The 18,491-nt window shown below is 46.4% G+C and overlaps 1 protein-coding gene across 3 annotated transcripts in view; it reads left to right on the top strand.

The window, feature by feature from the left end:
- Window positions 1-777: 777 nt before the first annotated feature.
- MAPK8IP3 (mitogen-activated protein kinase 8 interacting protein 3) overlaps window positions 778-18,491 on the top strand; it is a 79,046-nt gene continuing 61,332 nt past the window's right edge. For all 3 annotated transcript variants that reach the window (XM_086473071.1, XM_086473069.1, XM_086473070.1), the window contains exon 1: window positions 778-1,095. In XM_086473071.1, coding sequence (XP_086329197.1) covers window positions 778-1,095 — 318 coding nt within the window. The remainder of the gene's footprint in view (window positions 1,096-18,491) is intronic.

Here is an 18,491-nt window from a genome sequence, read left to right as displayed (position 1 = left end):
GATTTGAGCATGTGAATAGGAAAGAATGGACCGGTTTGTGACCTTGTAGCTTGTTAACATACCCAGGCCTGGGACAACCTATTTTCCCCGAATCCTTTGGGATTGGGGTCCAGATTGGGACGTGGAGCCTCAGGGGTTTGGATTTCAATTAGGATGAACTGACCGCACTAAAGCTTTGCCGGGTCTTTGATGTGGGTCCTAGAGAAAATGGCTTTCCAGAGGCAGCGTGGTTTGCAGCTTGCGTCAAGGCGCTGGGTTTCACCTGTGCTCCCCGCACCTCTGCTGTCTGATGCTCTGCAGCGTGGACTGCCACGCATGAAAATGCCCTGCGTTCACGGAGCCCTGCGTGCAGCTGACACTTCCCCCCCTCCTTTGCCTGGCCATAAGTCTGGGGGAAGAAGCTGCCTGCGGGTGGCCTTGCCCTGAGGGCCCCGCGCAGCAGGGCGGTGTGTACCACGCGTGGGGGGAGCTCAGGCGGGCCGGCCCCGCTCGGGGGATCTCGGCGGCTCCCCAGCGGGCAGGGCAGTGGGGTGCCGGCCGCTGCTCGCCCACGGCCCCGCAGCGCCGCGCCAGAACGCCACGGCCGCGGGGGGCGACGGGGCCGGGCTCCGGCGGCGCCACCGCGCTCCGCCCCGGCCGGTCCCCGCGGCCCGTGACGCGGCGGGCGGGGCGCAGGCGGGGCAGAGCCTGGCGGCGGCGGCGGCAGCGGCGCCGGCCTGGGCAGCGGAGAGCGGAGCGGCGCAGCGGAGCGGAGCGGGTGGCTGTCGGGCCGGCAGGATGCTGGAGATCCAGCTGGACGATGGCGGCGTGGGGGGGTACCCGGGCGACGATTACTGCTCGGGGTCGGTGATGTCGGAGCGGGTCTCGGGCCTCGCCAACAGCATCTACCGCGAGTTCGAGCGGCTGATCCACTGCTACGACGAGGAGGTCGTGAAGGAGCTGATGCCGCTGGTGGTGACGGTGCTGGAGAACCTGGACTCGGTGCTCACCGACAACCAGGAACACGAGGTGGAGCTGGAGCTGCTGCGGGAGGACAACGAGCAGCTCCTCACGCAGTACGAGCGGGAGAAGGCGCTGCGCAAGCAGGCCGAGGAGGTGAGCGACGCCGCCCCGCGACCATCTTGGCCGCCCGCCGGGCGGGGGCACCGCGCCGCGGCCCCGTTGCGGCTGGCGGGCGGGCAGGGCCGGCGGGAGGCGGGGCGGCGGGGCGAGGCCGCGGAGGCGGCTCGGGCCTGTGGCGGGGCCGCCTGCTCGCAGGCCTCGGCTCCGTCTCCTCGATCGGCCGCCGCCGGCGGGGTCCCCTCCTCGCCGGGCCCTTCCGGCGGGCCCGGGGCGGGGCGGCGGGGGAGCTCCGCGGCAGCGGCCGGCAGTACCTTCTGGAAGGGGAACGCAGGCCTGGGCCCCGCGGGACGTGTGCGCTCCTGCGGGGGGCTGCGGTGCTGCCGCCTCTCCCTCCCCGCGGGATCCCCGGCCCGGCCCTTCCCGCAGCAGCGCGGAGCCGGGCGGGCAGGTGCCTCTGCGGCTGATCCGCCCCTGTAGGAGCAGGAGAAAAAAAAAAAATGAACAAAAATAGCCGCAGTCCTGCAGGTTTGAAGAATTCGTTTTGGAATGCCAACAGCACATAGAGGACTTGGCATCTCTGCTAATCTGTGGTTTGAAAAATGCTTTTTAAATTGACCATTCCTGTGCAGCCATACGGCTTTTTAAATGTCAGCAGTAAGCTATTTAGTTGGAACAAGAAATTAGCATACAGCATCTGATTTTCGAAACTTGTTTTTACCAAAACTACATTTTGAGCCTTAATGAAACAGTTTCCCGAGTTAGCATCCACAGCTTCCTGGAGGATGGATTCGCTCCCACGAGAGCCATGTCAGAGCTGCATGGGTGGGAGGGGGGAGTTGGAAGTGGATCATGAGAACAAACCCTTCTGATGGAAAGGAACAAAAGTCCTTGGGTTACAAAGGCTCAGATGTAGACAAAACAGGGAGGGGAAGTGACTTGCACTGTCTTCTTCCCACATCTGTGCCTGCACCTGCTGAAGTCAAGACCATCTTTTCAGCCATAAAGGAGGACTGTGAGCCATAGGCTTTGCTCTGTGGCTTCTTGAAGTGATAGGCTGTGAGCTGGGATAAAGCATTGGTGGTGGGAAAAGTCCATCACCATCACATTATCTTTGTTTCATGACACAACTTCTTAAAAAGTGGGGGTTTTCCATCTCTTAGACCTTCTTAAAGAGCAGAAGGTTTAAGATTCAGTAGTCTTACCTAGGAGCCAAGTTCTGATTTGATAAGGGGTAATTAATGAAATAGATTTTGAATTGGAGAGCAATGTAAAGCACTGTGCAGTATTTTCACAGACGTGTCCTTGTTGCTTAGTAAATGCGTGCAAGTGTCTTGCTGACTTGGTGAGGAGGACTCTTGCGGTCCATTACTAATACTAAAAGTGAGCCAGTCAATCAGAGTTTTAGTCCTGAGTTCTAATTATGTATTAATAGACTAATAAATAATTTTAAAAATTCTTCTGAAAGCATGTAGGGATTGAAAAATGGTTCTGAGTACATGAGACTTGTTAAACGTTGCATAGAGACAGTATTTTGCAGCTTCTGAGAAATAAATTTTTTTTAAAAGTGCGCTATTTATGGGGAAAAAAATGGGACTACAAATGGGGGATGGAACAGTCCAGTTGGAATGGTCTTGCATCTTTGGACTGGGGTGGGTTTCTGTTCTTCACTTACTAGATACAGGATGTGTTTACTGGAAGGAAATGTAGTGACAAGAGTTACATTCTCTGCAAGGCAACGCGGGAACCATGGCAGGATACTGTTTGCTGAGATTTAAGAAGCGCCGATGATGATGATGATGATGCTCTGTCAGCCTTATGCACAACTCTGTAAGTGGGGGAAGAAAGTGTCTGCAAGGAGGCTTTTTGCCAAAAAGGAATAGATGATGTGCTTTTTATGAGAACAAATCAACATTCTGCTTCTTTGTAATCACTGTTACAAGATCACGTGTGGAATATATGGCTGTTACTTCCCTCTGCATATTACAAAAAATACATTATGTATCTGCACATGTTTCCCGTATGCCACTTACTATGCAGTAAATTACATGTTATGGCAGTGAAAATCTATGCATTACAGAGAATTCTGCTGTCTGCCAGGTAATTGTGAATGATCAAAAAACAGAAAAATTATTTTCACACCAGAGTGTGGGTTGCTGGTGTGTAGCAGTGCCTGCAGTGACCAGGGAAGGTTCATCCCAATTCTCGAGCAGCGTTCAGCATCCTGTGCTGTGTCTCAGTTCTTGAGTGAGATCTTCACTCTGAAGTTAGAGGATCCTCCCCTGGGAACAGGATTTGACCCTGGTCTAGATTCCTCTCTGCGTATGAGTGCTAATTGCAACAATTATAGTTGGGAGTTGGAGATGGAAAACCAATCTGTTCTTCTCTTGCAATATTGTGTTAAAAGACCTCAAGTTATAATTACTTTAGTTTATTAATTTCAAAGTAACTGAAACCATAAGTAGGCGTTGTTCGCTGGCATGAAAACGTGCTTTGTATTGTCTTGTTACCACCACTGCAGAACCAGCAAATCTTGCTGTTTCATCTTTATGCAGAAATTGTGCACAATCAGACTCTGGAGGTATGTTTTGTTAAATTAGGGCTTTTCTAACAACTTAAGTTTCACTTCCGCTAAATGCTGTGAAGGAAAGCTTTCCTTCTCAATACCATTCTGTCTCTTTAAGATATTCTATACGTTATCTTTTAAAACGATCTGTGCCAAAAGCAAATTATTGCTTTACTTTCTAAATATTTGGGCTGGAGAGTGACTGTCTGTTTTCCATTTGTCCTAAAATAGGACAGCAGAAGCACCTAGGCAAGTGGATTGAAAATAGAAGTTCCTTGAAATGAGGCGGTGCTGTTGGTCTCTGTGATTACGGAGTTTAGTACACAATGTTTCAGTTTTCTGTGACGTCCAAGCTACTGAAGATGCAGGATTGCAGTGGATTTTCAGTATTTTTGTTTTCTTCATCTGTTTCATATTATGTATGAACACAGGGTGATTATCGCTTGTGTGTTACGGTGTTTTGCGGAATCACAGCATTGTTAGTTTGGCGGTGACTCCCTGAGGTGATCTAGTCCAACACCCCCTGCGCACAAGCAGGGGCAGCTGGAGCAGGTTGTCCAGGACTGTGTCCGGCCAGAGTTTGAGCATCGCCGCAGATGGAGACTCTGCAACCTCTCTGGGAAGCCTGTCCCAGTCTTTGGCCATCCTCACAGTAAAAAAGTGCTTCCTTGTGGTCAGGTGGAGTTTTGGGTGGTTTAATTTGTGCCCATTGCCACTTGTTCAGAGAAGAGTCAGGCTCCCTTGTCCTCACTCCCTCCCAGCAGATACTTAAACACACCAGTAAGATCTCCCAGAGCCATCTCTTCTCCAAGCTGAACAGCCCCAGCTCTCTCAGCCTCCTCTCCTATGAAGGATGCTGCAGTCCATTTACCACCTTTGTGGCCCTGGTATTTGTGGTGGTGTATGCTAACACATGGTATTTATTGATTTTTTACCGGCTAAGTATTGTTTTACCTCCATTTCTTAAGGAAATGAAGCTTATGTGATTGCTCTGTTAGGCAGTCGCCCCAAATAACTTAGGAAGCTGATGGCTGCTTTAAGCTATATTTGTAAAAGAAAAGGCTAGTTATAATTTTATTTTTTTTCTTCGGTGAAAAGCGAAAGAGAGAAAGGCCAAGTGAAGATCCTGCCTGGAGGAGAGACAGGCAGAGCTTGGTAGCGTGCAGGTCAGTCGCAGGCAGCAGGTCAGTTGGCGCATGGGTCTAGGGCAGGTGGGTCCAGTGTGCAAATGCCGTCTCTTCCTGGTGTCTGCTCAGAACACACATGGGTGTAGAGTTGAGATGGGGAAAGGGCTAGGGGGAGCAGCAGAAGTCCCCAGGGAAAGCAAGCTTTTTGGGTCCACTCTTACTGAGACATTTTGGTTTATGTAAGCTGCTTTCCTAACGTTCTGGATTCTTCTGCTCTTGAAGAAGACCACCACCGTGTGCCCTAAATACTGGTTTCTGCAGAGATTGTCGGTCACATTTGGGCACTAATTCCAAGATCAGTGCATGTGTAAATGCATGTAAAAGCTTTCACAGGCAGGAAGCACAGAAACACGGGTATGGTTGGTTTATGTTAGCATTGCTTCTTGGAGGTTAGAAAAGCAAGGCAGATCTCTGCCAGGTGTGGAGGTGGCCTTCTGACCTCTCATTGCAGGAAAATGGCTCCCGGTGAAATTTCATATATTGCAAGGGAATGGTGGTGGCTGTTGAAAGAAACAAAAACTGTGTTAATAGCAAAGTAAGATCTTGGTCGATTGATTTGCACCATTGGTTAACGCTCATTAGAATTTTTTAAATGGATACTCGTTTAATGTGTGTGTATGTATGGTATAGAGATAAGTACGTGGTGCTGGTTAGGAGGTCTGACCCCCTCGTGAAAGGCTTTTGTAGCTTGTGTTCTACACTGTGGCGGCCCAGCACTTGAAAGCAACCTCCATTGGAAAGTGGTTAAGGAAACCTCTGTCTGTGTAGACGTGGCTGTTGTTTCTAAACGACAACTCTTCTGCCTGTGCTGGTGGGTGTGTTTCTGAGCTGCAGGCGTTGGAGGGCGGGTGACGCTGCCCACGCCAGTGTTGTTGGGCCTTTGTTTAGCTCTGGGAGTGAGGAGCCGGCAAGCGACCATGTGGCAGAGCCTTCCAGGCTGCAGTTCTCAAAGACTTGTTGTCTTGCTGTTGGAGCCAACCAAGAGGTGGGCAGTGCTGCTCTGAGCTGCCTGGTGATGTGACGTGAGCTTCGGAGCACAAGGACCCCTTGAAGCAGTACGTGCTGCCATGTGTGGCGTTCCCAGTGGGCAGTCTTTTGAGTTGTGATCTTCTGGGCTTCCTCATGGGCGTGTCTGTGCTCTGGGTACTTTCACAGACTGGTTGAGGTTAGAAGGGATCTCTGGAGGTCATCTGGTCCAACTACCCTGCTGAAGCAGGGTCACCCAGAGCAGGTTGCCCAGGACTGTCCAAGCAGCGTTTGAATATTTCCAGAGATGGAGACTCTGCCACATCTCTGGGCAACCTGTGCTAGTGCTCAGTCATCCTTACAGTGAAAAAGGGTTTCCTGATGTTCAGAGGGTACCTCCTGTGTTCCAGTTTGTGCCCAGTGCCTCCTGTCCTGTCACTGGGCAGCACTGGGAAGAGCCTGGCTCTGTCCTCTCTGCACCTTCCCTTCAGGTATTTATACACATTGATGAAATCCCACTGAGCCTTCTCTTCTCCAGTGCTCCAGCCCCTTCATCATCCTTCTGGCCCTTCACTGGACTTTCTGTCCAGTCCCTGTTGTACTGAAGAGCCCAGCACTGGACACAGCACTCCAGGTATGGTCTTACCGGCACTGAATAAAAGGGAAGGATCACCTCCTCGACCTGCTAGCAGCAGCCAGGGACACCATTTACCTTCTTTGCTGCAAGGGTGCATTGCTGGCTCATGTTCAACTTCTTGTCTGCCAGGACATGCAGTTTTCTGCCAAGCTGCTTTCCAGCTGGGTGGCCTCAGCATATACTGGTGCCTGAGGTTGTGCTTCCTCAGGTGCAGGACCCAAAAGTGGTGTGAGCTGTAAAAGCCCTTTGCTGGCATTGCCACTGGTGGAGTCATATTCGAGAAACACCTGGGTGTTGTCCTCTCCCACATCCAAAAAAGCAACATCTCTGTCTTCTGATGGCTTATTGCCGTGGCCATCGCTTCCTCATTATGGCTTGCTCTTTGCATTGTTATTTTACATAACAAGCATGTTCACTTACCAGTATTGTATTTTTAGGTAATAAGATGTTTTGTTTGAAAATCAGGCAGCAGTGTTTTGGGAAGAGGTGGTCCTTTGCTAGAGGCATGGACTGTTGTTGCCATTGGTTTCTGTGTGGCTTGAAGTACTTAAGAAGTTCTCCAACTGGGTGGCAGTATTGCAAGTTCACTGGTTGCTGTCTGCATCTCAAACAACAGAAAGGCTTTTGAAATCCCCCCCCCCCCCCCGCCTTTTGTTAAGGTATACTTTAAATATTGTCACTCCCTTATACACTAATTCCCTTTAAGAAGGTGATGAGGAAGGGTGATAAAAGTGATGGTCTGTGCTCCAACCTCTGGTGTTCTCACTGTGAGTGCTTTTTCCCTTTCTGCCTTCTATTTTCTTTCTCTGAAATGAATCGCAGGCTGAGAAGGCACTTTCTGTTTACCTCCCTGAAACCTGACCTTGCAAATAGCTGATTAATGGGAGTTTCTGCAGCTTGATGGTGACCTCATAGCACCGAAGGAGGAAAGCATTTGGGAGTAGCAGATACCAGCTAAAGGCGGGCTTTGCTTATTACGTGGATCCTTTCCACTGGACACAGTTGAAAGTAACTGGTAAGCGTGAAAAGCAGACTTACTGCACAGCCATCTGTACAAGATCTGTCTCTATATATTCAGACCCCTCTTGGTCCATTCCTGGAGCCTGCGGGCACTGTCAGATTTCACCAACAGAATGAGCAGCAGAATCTGTGTCGTTATTAGAGGGTTCGTCCAGTTTACCTTGAGTCCTCTTTTGCAGTTGTCTTGATTTACAAAAGCTCTTGTTCCTGGAGAAACTAGATTCTTCATTTTTGTGAAAAGTACTGTGATATTTGTAATGATTTTTTTCTACTGAGCGTGCAAATGTTAGATTTCATATTTATGGTACTTTCCTCCTTACTTGTTGTAAGGTTCCAAAATATATCCATTTAATTGTTCAGAAGTAAAAAGCAACACAAGTGTGAGTGTCTGTAAAGTGATCCCATGTCTTCTGTGTGAGACAGACCTTAAATCATGGGGATATTAATAATATTTTCTCATTTTTCTCCTATGTCTTTTGTCAGTGATATCACTTGAGCATGATTTGGAATTGATGACAGTATTGCAGATTATGATGAAAACTCAGCAACTGAAGATGATAATATTAATGCCATATATTTAAAAAGTAAGCAACAACCAAAAAATGTTTCTGGAGACCCCTGTGTTTCAAATTCATATCTAAGTAGGCAGCATTAGTTATAACGATTCTCATTTTCTCTTTTCCCTCTTAAATGGTAAAATAAACTCACTAGCCATCCTTACTGATAGTGACAGCCTGTCACTGCTTTGGCCTACGATCAGCGCATCCACTGTGTGAAGGATGGTAATCTTTAGATTCCGAGCATGCCTTTCCTTACAAAAAACTGTGGCAATAAAACTAAATAAGATTGTAAGTCAAAGATTTAACATCTTGTTGCATGTCTCCTGATGTAGGACTAGATCGATGTTAATGCAAATAACAGCGATGGAGATAGTTCTTTTCCTTCCCCGAAGGTGAACTGAAGGCATTTGCTGGGAAATAATGAAACGGTGCTTTTCTCTACTCAGATGTGAGGGTCGAGAGCCGCCTCTGTGAGCAGAAGGAGGGTTTACTGCAGTTCTAGCTTAGTTCCTGTCCTCCCCCTACCCCATCAACGTGACACCAGCAAACAGACTGCAGAGATTTAAGAGCAGCAGCCACTCTCTTTCCTCTCTACAGTATGATTTTAGTGATGTGGCAGTCTGCCCTTTTTTATTTGCTTCCTTCTTTGTGTGTTGCTCCATCAGGAGTAAGGTGCATGCGCACATGATGGGGTGTGGACTGGGGACAACAGCATGGATGAAACCCAGGCTGGGAGCAGTGTGGTGTCCTGTGAGATGCAGAATGTGCTGGTCTGTTCCCGGGACCGCGCCTCCCATGGGATCTCTCTTGGTGGCAGGCTAGTCAGCGTTGGCTTTGAGACGCAGGAGGGAGACGTATCCTGCTGGCGAGATGCCAAGCTGGTCTGATGGAGTGGTACCACACACAGATTAAGGGCTAAAATACAAAATGTAATGCTTTGGGGTTAGGCAGAGGAAAAAAAGCTCTTAGAAATGCAGAAGCAGCTTGTCCTTCCCTCTATTTTTTTTGGTCTTTTCGCCACAAAAAGTTTGTGTGCAGGATACTTTTTTTAAATGTAAAAACTATAGGGTTTTTTTTAGTATATTAGAAATGCTGTTGTAGGACAAACAGTTGTTGGAAACTTGCTAAAATGCTTGATTAGATACTCTAATTTTTTTCTAGTAAATGTTATGAAGTTTACGTTGGTTAGATGACATGAATTTGGAGACTGTTCAGTTTATAAGATTTACTAATTTAAAGAATGCTAACAAAATTGGTTTGTGACAGGCAATAGAAAGTGGCCATATGATATGTATTTCTAAACTTCTTTATGAGGAATCGGGCTTTCCAAACGTAATGCCCATCAGTCCTTGCCATCTGGTAACCTTACTTTATTCTCACTAATCTTGGAGGAAAAAAATCTCTATCCAAACACAGATCCTTCATACAAATCCTCTATGTCACTCAAGCTTATGGAACTTATTAATATTCATAAATATCAGTGTATGTTATTAAAAATTACCTTTAAACTAAAATTAATCTGAGCCAGCACTACAAGCTGTTACTTTAAATAAAGAGCGATTCAAGATAATATTCTGGATGTTAGTTGATGATGATGATCTGAGGTGATGGCCAGGTTTCCCCTTAGCAGGGTTACCCACATAAATCAAATTGTAATCCCCAAGCAGGCTTTGATGAGAAGGTTTTTGTTGTGGTTTTTTTTTTTCCTCCTGATGACATGAAGAGCCTATTCATGGCGCTGCAGGTGGATTTTTCAGGGATGTTGTTGGGACATGCTGGGTATAGGAAGGCAGAACTTAGCATTGGGTTTTCAGGAGGTAGAGTTGTAAGAGGAAAGCCAAGAAGCTCTGGGAAGATTCGGGGTGCCTTCTGCCTCCGGAAATTTCCTCTCCTTAGTAGCATAACTGGATAGGTCTGCTTCAAAGGGGCTTCCCAGCGTGGCGCCTTGGCTGAGTCCTGTGGTGTCTCCGGCTCTGCACGGGAGAGATAGGGCTTGTGGTGGCCTGGCTGCAGGCGCCTTCCGGGACTGCGTGGGTTCTCTGGTTTCACTGCTCGTGTCCAGCAGAGCTCGTGCCACGCGTTCAGCTTCGGGGACATCACAGGCTTCATCGACTGCACTGCTGGTCACGGCGATGGTGTTGGGGTTGTCCATTTGATGATGGCTGTCAGCTTTGCTCCTTCTTTGGTGTCTGTGGCTTCAGCGGGGGCTGTACCCCTCTTCTAGGGCCCTGCCATAGGCACACAGGTTGTGGACCTTGCCCTTCCCAGCAGCCTGCTGCCCCTTCTGCTGGAGTCTCCATGGCTGCTCTGCTGCTGACTTGCATGGTGGTCTTTGGCAAATCTTCTACTCACTTCATTACCATTTTTTAAATCTGTAAAATAATGATTTAAGCACCTCTCAGGATAGTTGTGTGGTTTAACACAATTTTTCATCACAGCTGAATCGAAGTTACCACATAATGAATGAGTTGGATCGAAATTGCCACATAATTTGCACCATAATTCCAGATACAAAAATACTTACAAATACATTTTAGTCCTCACAAAGGATGAAAGTTTGCATAATTTTATTTTTTTCCTTTAAAAAAATGTTTGTTCCATTAATATTTGTTTCATTATGCATTGTTATCCATGCTCTGTTTCTGTTCAACATTTAAAAACAGTCCATCAGTATCTTTTATCTCCTTGAATGGGGGCTCGTGCTAAGCTGTGCAGAAAGCAGAAAACTGTGACTTCAATAGTGTATTGTCATACATGGAAAAAGTGTAGAAAGAAATCAGAAACAGGGAAGTAAGAGTTAGGATAGTGGTTGTTGGGTTGCATACCACTTGCTGCACTTGTGGTATGATGATCTCTATGGTTTTGGAGAAAATTAACATCTACAGTCTTGAAATAAGGAAAATTATCTTAAACTACTGTTTACCATGTAATTTTACTGAGAATGCCTCTGTCCAAGCATCCAGCTTTCATAGTGAGGTGTGTGAAGCAGGTCTGTGCATGTCATGATGTGATGGGTGTCCAGCACCCACTCAACCTGTTTTAGTACCGAGTGGTCTATTACTATATGTTTGTACACACGCACATGTAAGGTAGTACAAGTATTAAATAAGTATGTAGCTATAGTATGTATAGTTAGCGTGCCGGGCACTGACTTGATTTAAGTTGAGTTACTCCAGGCTTGATCCCTACAGACTTACTGCGTTGTAATTTTTGCACCAAATGTGTAACTGTTTTGCCTCTAGCATTCTTAGAAAGACACCCACTCTTAATTAAAAACGTAGGACAATAACACTGGAAGGGACTTCCTAGGTCAGCATGTCCAGTCCCTAGGTATTGCAGGCAACTGAGTTATATAACGTTTCGTAAATATATCAAGCTTTGTCTGAGAACCAGTAGTTAAATCTCCTGCCTCTACTCTTACCTTCTAAATTGCAGTGGAGTTGTTTTTTTCTTTTTTTTTAATTCATGGCCTGGTTTTACTGGTTTGTTCTTGTGCCAGCTTTGTCCTTTACTATTAGTAGGTTTTCACTCTATCAAATATTTATGTCTTTGCTGTGTTAATGGCAACTGGTCCTTTCCTGTCTTGGTCTCCATTTGCTAGGTGTTGGAGCCCAGCTCTCTTCCCTCACCAAAGAAGGTGGGTAAGTTGGCCTGTGCCACGTGTCGTGCTGGCACGGAGGTGCCCGCGTGTCACCTGGGCAGCCTCCTCATGTTTTAAAGGTTCCCTCATCCCCCTCTTCCTTGGGTAACACTTAGCCACATCTGGCTCTTGGGTTGATCCTCCCTGAGAGGCAGGAGGAATAATGGGTGATTCTCCAGATATATCTTAACTAGTGCTTCTTCCGGTGGCATGAGTGCTCTTCTGGGAGTGTCCCAGTGTCACACTGCCTTTTTCAATATCGTAGTAGTAAGATTTATCCGAGGGCTGTTGCCTTCAGTAGCACAGTCCAGCAGAGTCTGTGTGACCTGGAGCAGCAAAAGGCGGCAGCATGTCCGTCTTCTTGCTGCCCTCCTCACACTTCAGTTACACCTGGCCCGGAGCACGTCACCGTGGAGTCTGATTAATTGTTCTGTCATCAGCTTCTTCCTCTCAACCCTCTTCATCACAGCAGAAACGGCTGTCCCTGTGTGCGTGCCCTTGCACTCGTGTGCTCTTCAGTCCCACTATTGCTCTGGTCTTCAGCATCATCCAATTCTTCACCTGTGATAGTTTGGTTCTCTTTAGTGCTGATGGCACCTCCTGGTCTTGTGTCATCTGCAAGACTTCACAGTCGCACCTCCTTTCTTATTGGCCAGTGGAAATACAGGGCAAGGCTGTTCTCAAGGCGGTTTCGAGAAGAGCTCCGCGAGCAGCCCATCCCTTCTTCCTGCACCCCTTTCCTCGCTGCCTCTTTTGTCCCGAGGAGCGTGTCGTTAGTCCCACTGGGAAACGTGAGCAGCTGGACGGGAGAACTCCGTGTCTCGGGCAGAGCTGGATCAGGGTTGAGGGTGTGGGAGGGTCTGCCCTGCCTCTCCTGGCTGTGCTGTAGGACCAGGCCTACTTCATGGAGAGCATCTTAAGAGAAAAGTGATCTTCCTTTGAGAAAACACTCAGATCCCTTGGAATAGGAATATAGGAGATGGTAATCTTTGCATAAATTGACAAAAAAGACATTTATTTCACAGAAGGCATTCAAAGACCAATCTATGACTGTAGAGTATCTAGCAGGTAAAAGATGTCTATTTGACTTTTTAAGTTAGCAACAGGAACAAAAATATTTATCTCCAAGCTCTGCACATATAAAGGAAATATTATTTCACTAGAAGGTTGTAGGCGTTTATGGAGATGGAAACGTTCCTTCAGGAGTGCATTTGTCTTTGAAGAGGATAGCAAAGATTCAGACGCAGGGCATAGCTCAGAGCATCTTTCCATCATGAAACTGTGTACTGTGTGTCCTTCTGGACTAATAAATTCTAAAACCAAAATACAGTTAAAATGGCATTATAATGTGTCAGAAAAAATGGGGAGAAGGAGGAAAGGATTGTTCACTTTTACAATGTTTTGGCCATTCTAATAAATGGCCGTATTCACAGTCAGCTTTATTTGGGGTCTGAGACCTTAGCCAAGGAAGGCTGATATTATTTTTCCTTATTAAATACATATTTATGTGTAAGCATCTTCATGTGAATCACCTTATGTATCTTAAGTATTCAATATAGAATTATTAATATAATAATGCATTCCTAATATAAAGCATTTCCAGGTCCCAAGGCTGATGTGTAATGTGTGTTGTACTGTGAATATGGTTTGAACTTCAGGCCAAGCTCTGCAATGAAAATGTAAGAGTTTTTGTATCACAGCTGTCACAACTGTCATTGCATAATTGCTGAGTACACCAGGAATGGAGAACCTACACAAAGTAGAACAAGAGACACTGGAGAACACAGTTGTGATTTGCTGAGTTTTGTGGTAAGTGCAGGATAGGATTTTGAACAAGCATGAAATTTGAGATGGTGATTTAATGATCTGTGAGTTCTAAAAAGTGTGGTGTAGTCAGGGGTTTTAAATTGCTCATGACTTCATTTCACAGTTGCAGCTGAACTTCTTTTCAGCTTGTGGACTGTGCTGTTTGTCAGTGTGCTGGTGGGAGTGTTGTAGTTTGGTCTTTTGAACTATGTCCTATAAAACTAATACATGAGACAGCATCTTGTTGGTGGTAACTAAGATCCTTCTGAGAAGGAGAAGATACGGGCTGTTATTAGAATTTACACTTACTGATTGCATATTTTCTTGTGGCACAGTTCCTGTTTGGGGGCTCTTTTATATGGAATACAGATGTTTTGGGGTTTCACTGCATGTTGGTACTGCTGGTGAGCATCCAGGCTGCAGGACAATCTGGGGTTTGCTCTTCAGGTGTCTGGGATTGACCTGGGTGTGTTGGGTTGACCCTGGCCAAAATGCCAGGTGCCCACCAAAACCACTCTATCACTCCCCCTCATTAACTGGACAGGAGAGAGGAGAGAAAAAAAATAACAACAGGCTTGTGGGGTTGAGATAAGGACAGGAAGATCACTCAGCATTTACCGTCACGGGCAAAACAGACTCGATTAAAGGAAAAATGTAATTTATTGCCAATTAACTCAGAGAGGAGTAATGAGAAATAAAACCAAATCTTAAAACACCTTCCCCCCACCCCTTCCTCCTTTCCCAGGCATAACTTTGATCCTGATTTTCCTCCCTCCTCCCCCCCAGCAGCACAGGGGGAAAAACAGGGAATGGGGGTTGGGGTCAGTTCATCACACTGTTGTATTCTGCCACTTCTTCCTCCTCAGGGGGAGGATTCCTCACACGTTTCCCCTGCTCCAGTGTGGGGTCCCTCTCATGGGAGAAAGTCCTCCATGACTTCTCCAACGTGAGTCTTCCCACGGTTTCAGTCCTTCATGAACTGCTCCAGCGTGGGTCTCCTTCATGGTGTGCAGTCCTTCAGGAACCAACCACTCCAGCATGAGCCCCCTCATGGGGTCACCAGCAGCAAACCTGCTCCAGCGTGGGCTTCTCTCTTTCCACGGGCCACAGGTCCTGCCCGGAGCCTGCTCCGGTGCAGGCTTCCCACGGGGTCACAGCCTCCTTCAAGCATCCACCTACTGTGACGTGGGGGCCCTCCACGGGGTGTAGGCAGTCATCTGCTCCACTGCCCATGGGCTGCAGGGGGACAGCCTGCTTCACCATGGTCTTCACCATAGGTTGCAGGGGAATTGCTGCTCCAGCGCCTGGAGCATCTCCTCCCCCCCTTCTTCACTGACCATGGTGTCTGCAGGGTGTTTCTCTCCTATATTCTCACTCCTCTCACTTGCTGCAATTCCTGCTGCGCAACAACTTTTTCACTCTCTTAAATATGTTATCACAGAGGCGAAAAATGCTGTCACTGATGGGCTCGGCCTTGGCCAGCGGCGGGTCCGTCTTAAAGCTGGCTGGCATTGGCTGCATCTGACATAGGGGAAACTTCTAGCAACTTCGTACAGAAGCCACCCCTGTACCCCCCCCCCAAAACCTTGCCACGCAGACCCATTACACCCGGGTCTCTTGGAGAAGGGTCTTCTGAAGGCAAGGGCCTTCCAGGAGAAGGGGTGAGCATTGCTTGGAGCACCCTCAAACCCATGGGTCTGTCACCTTGGGGCACTGAAGAGCGAGATGAGTCATTATCAGGTGAAATGCAAGGAGTCCCTTTTTACATGTTAGTGAAAGTCTGCTCTCAGGGAGCCAAAAAGTGTCTAAAATTCGTGTTATGTTAGTTACAACACATGGGAAATTTGGCTATGCTTTTATCACTGTGTGGGCTGATGGCTGTTTTTCTATTTGTGCGAGGGCACGTTTCAGCTGTTGAGACCAGCGAGGAAGAATGGCTTTAATTAAATATTTGCAAAACCTTTGTTTTCACAAGGGAAACACTGAATATGTCTGTACTATCTCTCTTCTTAATAGAAACTAGGAATCTTTTCATGCAGTGGAGTCAAGTTAATGTTGATGTAACATAGACAAGACTCAATTCCTTAATCATCTACTTCAGCTTTCCTACATAAATGACTTGACTTTATATAAAATGCCCGTAGGGATAAAAATCTGAACATCTATTCATAGTTCAAGATTTTTAACTATTTGTTGATTCTCTAATGCTCTAACGTTGGTTTTCTAATGCTTTTCTAAAAAGTAGCTGCATTAGTGTAGGCTGGCTTATAAAGTGAGAAGCAGAATTCCCTTGATATCGACTATTGAAATGGAAGTTATTTACCAAGGGAACATTTTGCTGATGACCACCGTAATTCTTGAAGTGGCTTAATTTAAGGATCCTTTTTCTGATTGTCAAAGTGAAAAGATTCAACACACTATTCCTGAAGCTCTGGCATTGTTGGTACCCAACTGTGGCTGTCACTTGTACAGGAGCTCCAATAAGAAAGCTTAACTGGCTGATTTGAGTGTCAAATATTTTGTGGTAGACATGTGCTTCATAAGGAAGTAATCTCTCTTCCTGAAGTTGCTGTTGAGTGAAATTGCTCCTGCTAAGAGAGCAGAACAAGGTCTTCACCTTGAGTAACATGTAAAACTCATCATCAGCAGGCCTGATAATGGGACTGGAGACTTGGTTTTGAACTGGTCAGATTGAAATAGCCAGGAGTTGGCCTCTTTCTTTGTCTGGCTTTCTAAGATAAAATACTGTCAACGCAGCTCCCTGAATTGCCAGCCTCATTGCTGCCAGGAAGCGGTGAGATGGACTGCACAACCGGCGTGGCCTCCCTTGGCTGTGGGCTTCCAGCCCTTCCCCCCTCCACCAGCAGCCCTCTATTCCCTGGAGGGTGTCTCTGCCAGGTGGGTGTTCCCTCTTACAGCGCTGCTTTTGCATCCACAGCGCTGCCCTCTCCTGCCACAAAGGGTCGAGGGGATGGCTGTGAGACTGAACCCCTGGTGCTCCCGTTGGTGTGTAGTACCCTTGCACGCACTGTCAGCTGCCACGTATTAAGGCCACGTAATGAGATTTCTGCATATATGTTCATCTCTGGCGCTCTGCTTGGTTTATCACTGATGTGATGATTTCTGATTATATGCTACTATTTTTAGTAATTTTCTTCCTTTGCAAAAGGCAATAAAGCAGGAAATGAAGTGATCTGCATTGTACCACTGCTTTTCAGAGGAATACTAATTCCTTTGCCTTAAAATGGTTTTAGGCTAGATATTTTCCCTGTGGAGATTAGTGTGTGAGCCATTGTTTGTCATAATCCTGGGTTATTACAGATCAGTTATCCTGCTTGAAATATGGGGATAGAGGCTAGCAGAAAAAAATCCATGTGACTAATTTTTTATATATAGCAGTTCCATACTCCAGGTTTTTTAGCCCACTGAGGTGATTAACTGTTTAACTGTAACTGTTCATTTTCAGAAATTATACTTGAAAGCAAGCATAGAGGCTCTGGAAAAAATAGTAAAAAGGGTAAAAAATAGTAGTAGGTCTTCCAGTGTACCTGCCAACTTTGTCACAGTGGGACCTCCCCCCCCCCCCCCCCCCCGTACTTTTTCTCTTTACTTTCTCTGTTTTTCTTAACCATCAATGGGATTATCTAGTCCTTTTTATTTCTGTTTTCTAAATGTCCTTACTGCATCCCCATGAAAATGGAGCTGTGAGTTGTGAAATCACTGAGGTGTGGGTCTGAGCTGAGCTCCGTGCAGTGAAACCATCAGACAAAGGAGAAATGCCTTGAAATCAAGGGCAGCTCATAGCAGCAAGTTAAGCCTGTGATTCTTCGCCAGCATCGTTTTTTTTTTTTTTTTTTTGTCTTGTGGCAGCACTACAGTGAAAGAATGCAGTCAGCAAATTTGCATTTCAGTTTTTAAACTTAGTATTCTGGATATTTTAATTTGTGGCAGAGTTTTTTGTAAATAGTGTATCTCAGTTAGTTTAAAATGTCTTTAAAAAGACTATAAAACTATGCTGTTTGGGTTTTTTTTTGGCCCACTCTTATCCTGTTAAATATTTAAGTTTATATTGAAGCAAGAGGAATATCTGCAGTATCTGCTTCCAGTAAGTCATTGGAATTTGTACTATTTCTGAGGCCAGAATTACAAATTTGTTTCATGTGAATAATCTTTTCCCTTATGAAGGCTGGCTGATTTTAGTTAGCACCTACAGAGATGTGGAGCTTTGTCAGACATTTGTGCAGCATTTAGATAGAATTGGCTTGGCACAAACTTACATGAAAAACACAAAAAGCAAGAGTAAACCAGGGATTTTTTTGTATTGTAACTGGTTTTAGGTACTTTTTGTAAATATTATGGGCAGAAAATGTTCAGATGGGAAGGTAACTTTAAAGTTAGTGTCCCCTCTGCCTGTTTATTCTTAGGAGGTTTAAAAGGTTGGGGTGAAAACTTGGTCCTCTTCAAGTTATTGAGAACATTCCCAGAGCTTTAGTAGGGCCAGGATTGTACCTCCCTCCCTCTGAAAGAAATGGAAGAAGTGAAATGTCTATGGATGTTTATTTACTGAGCTGCACTCACTCAATAATATGTGCTGGTTTTAAAGCATAACTGCTTCGGTGAGTCTAGTTAATTAAAAAAAAAATAATAAAAAAATTTAAATACTTTATTCAGCTTGTGTTCTGTTTCTCCTGCCCTGGTATGAGTTTCTAGCAGCATGGGAAGCCAGAAGTTGGTGCAGAGCGGGGTTTGCTGTTTGCTAGGGGATGTGCCTGGCAGGTTGGATTAGGGCAGGCGAGAGACTGTGGCCAGCACGGGCAGTGCTGCTCAGCTGGGCCATCCACAGCCGTATGCCGTGGCCCACGAAGCACCATGGCACAACATCATACTGTAGACAAAGCGCTGCCTCTGCTGTCTCTGCTTCTGGAAGCTGTTGTTCACAAGAGGAACACAGATGTGCCCAAAGTGCCTGTTTCCCCCAGACTCCTGGCACTGCTCAGTTGTGCTTGTGGATGTGCTCATGTTCCTAAGCAAGTCATTTCAATCTCTGCTG

This window comes from Leptosomus discolor, chromosome 14, assembly GCF_034619465.1.
Source record: "Leptosomus discolor isolate bLepDis1 chromosome 14, bLepDis1.hap2, whole genome shotgun sequence".
NCBI lineage: Eukaryota > Metazoa > Chordata > Aves > Leptosomiformes > Leptosomidae > Leptosomus > Leptosomus discolor.
The sequence above is the reverse complement of the archived record's forward strand: the minus strand, read 5'-3'. Positions and strand labels throughout refer to the sequence as shown.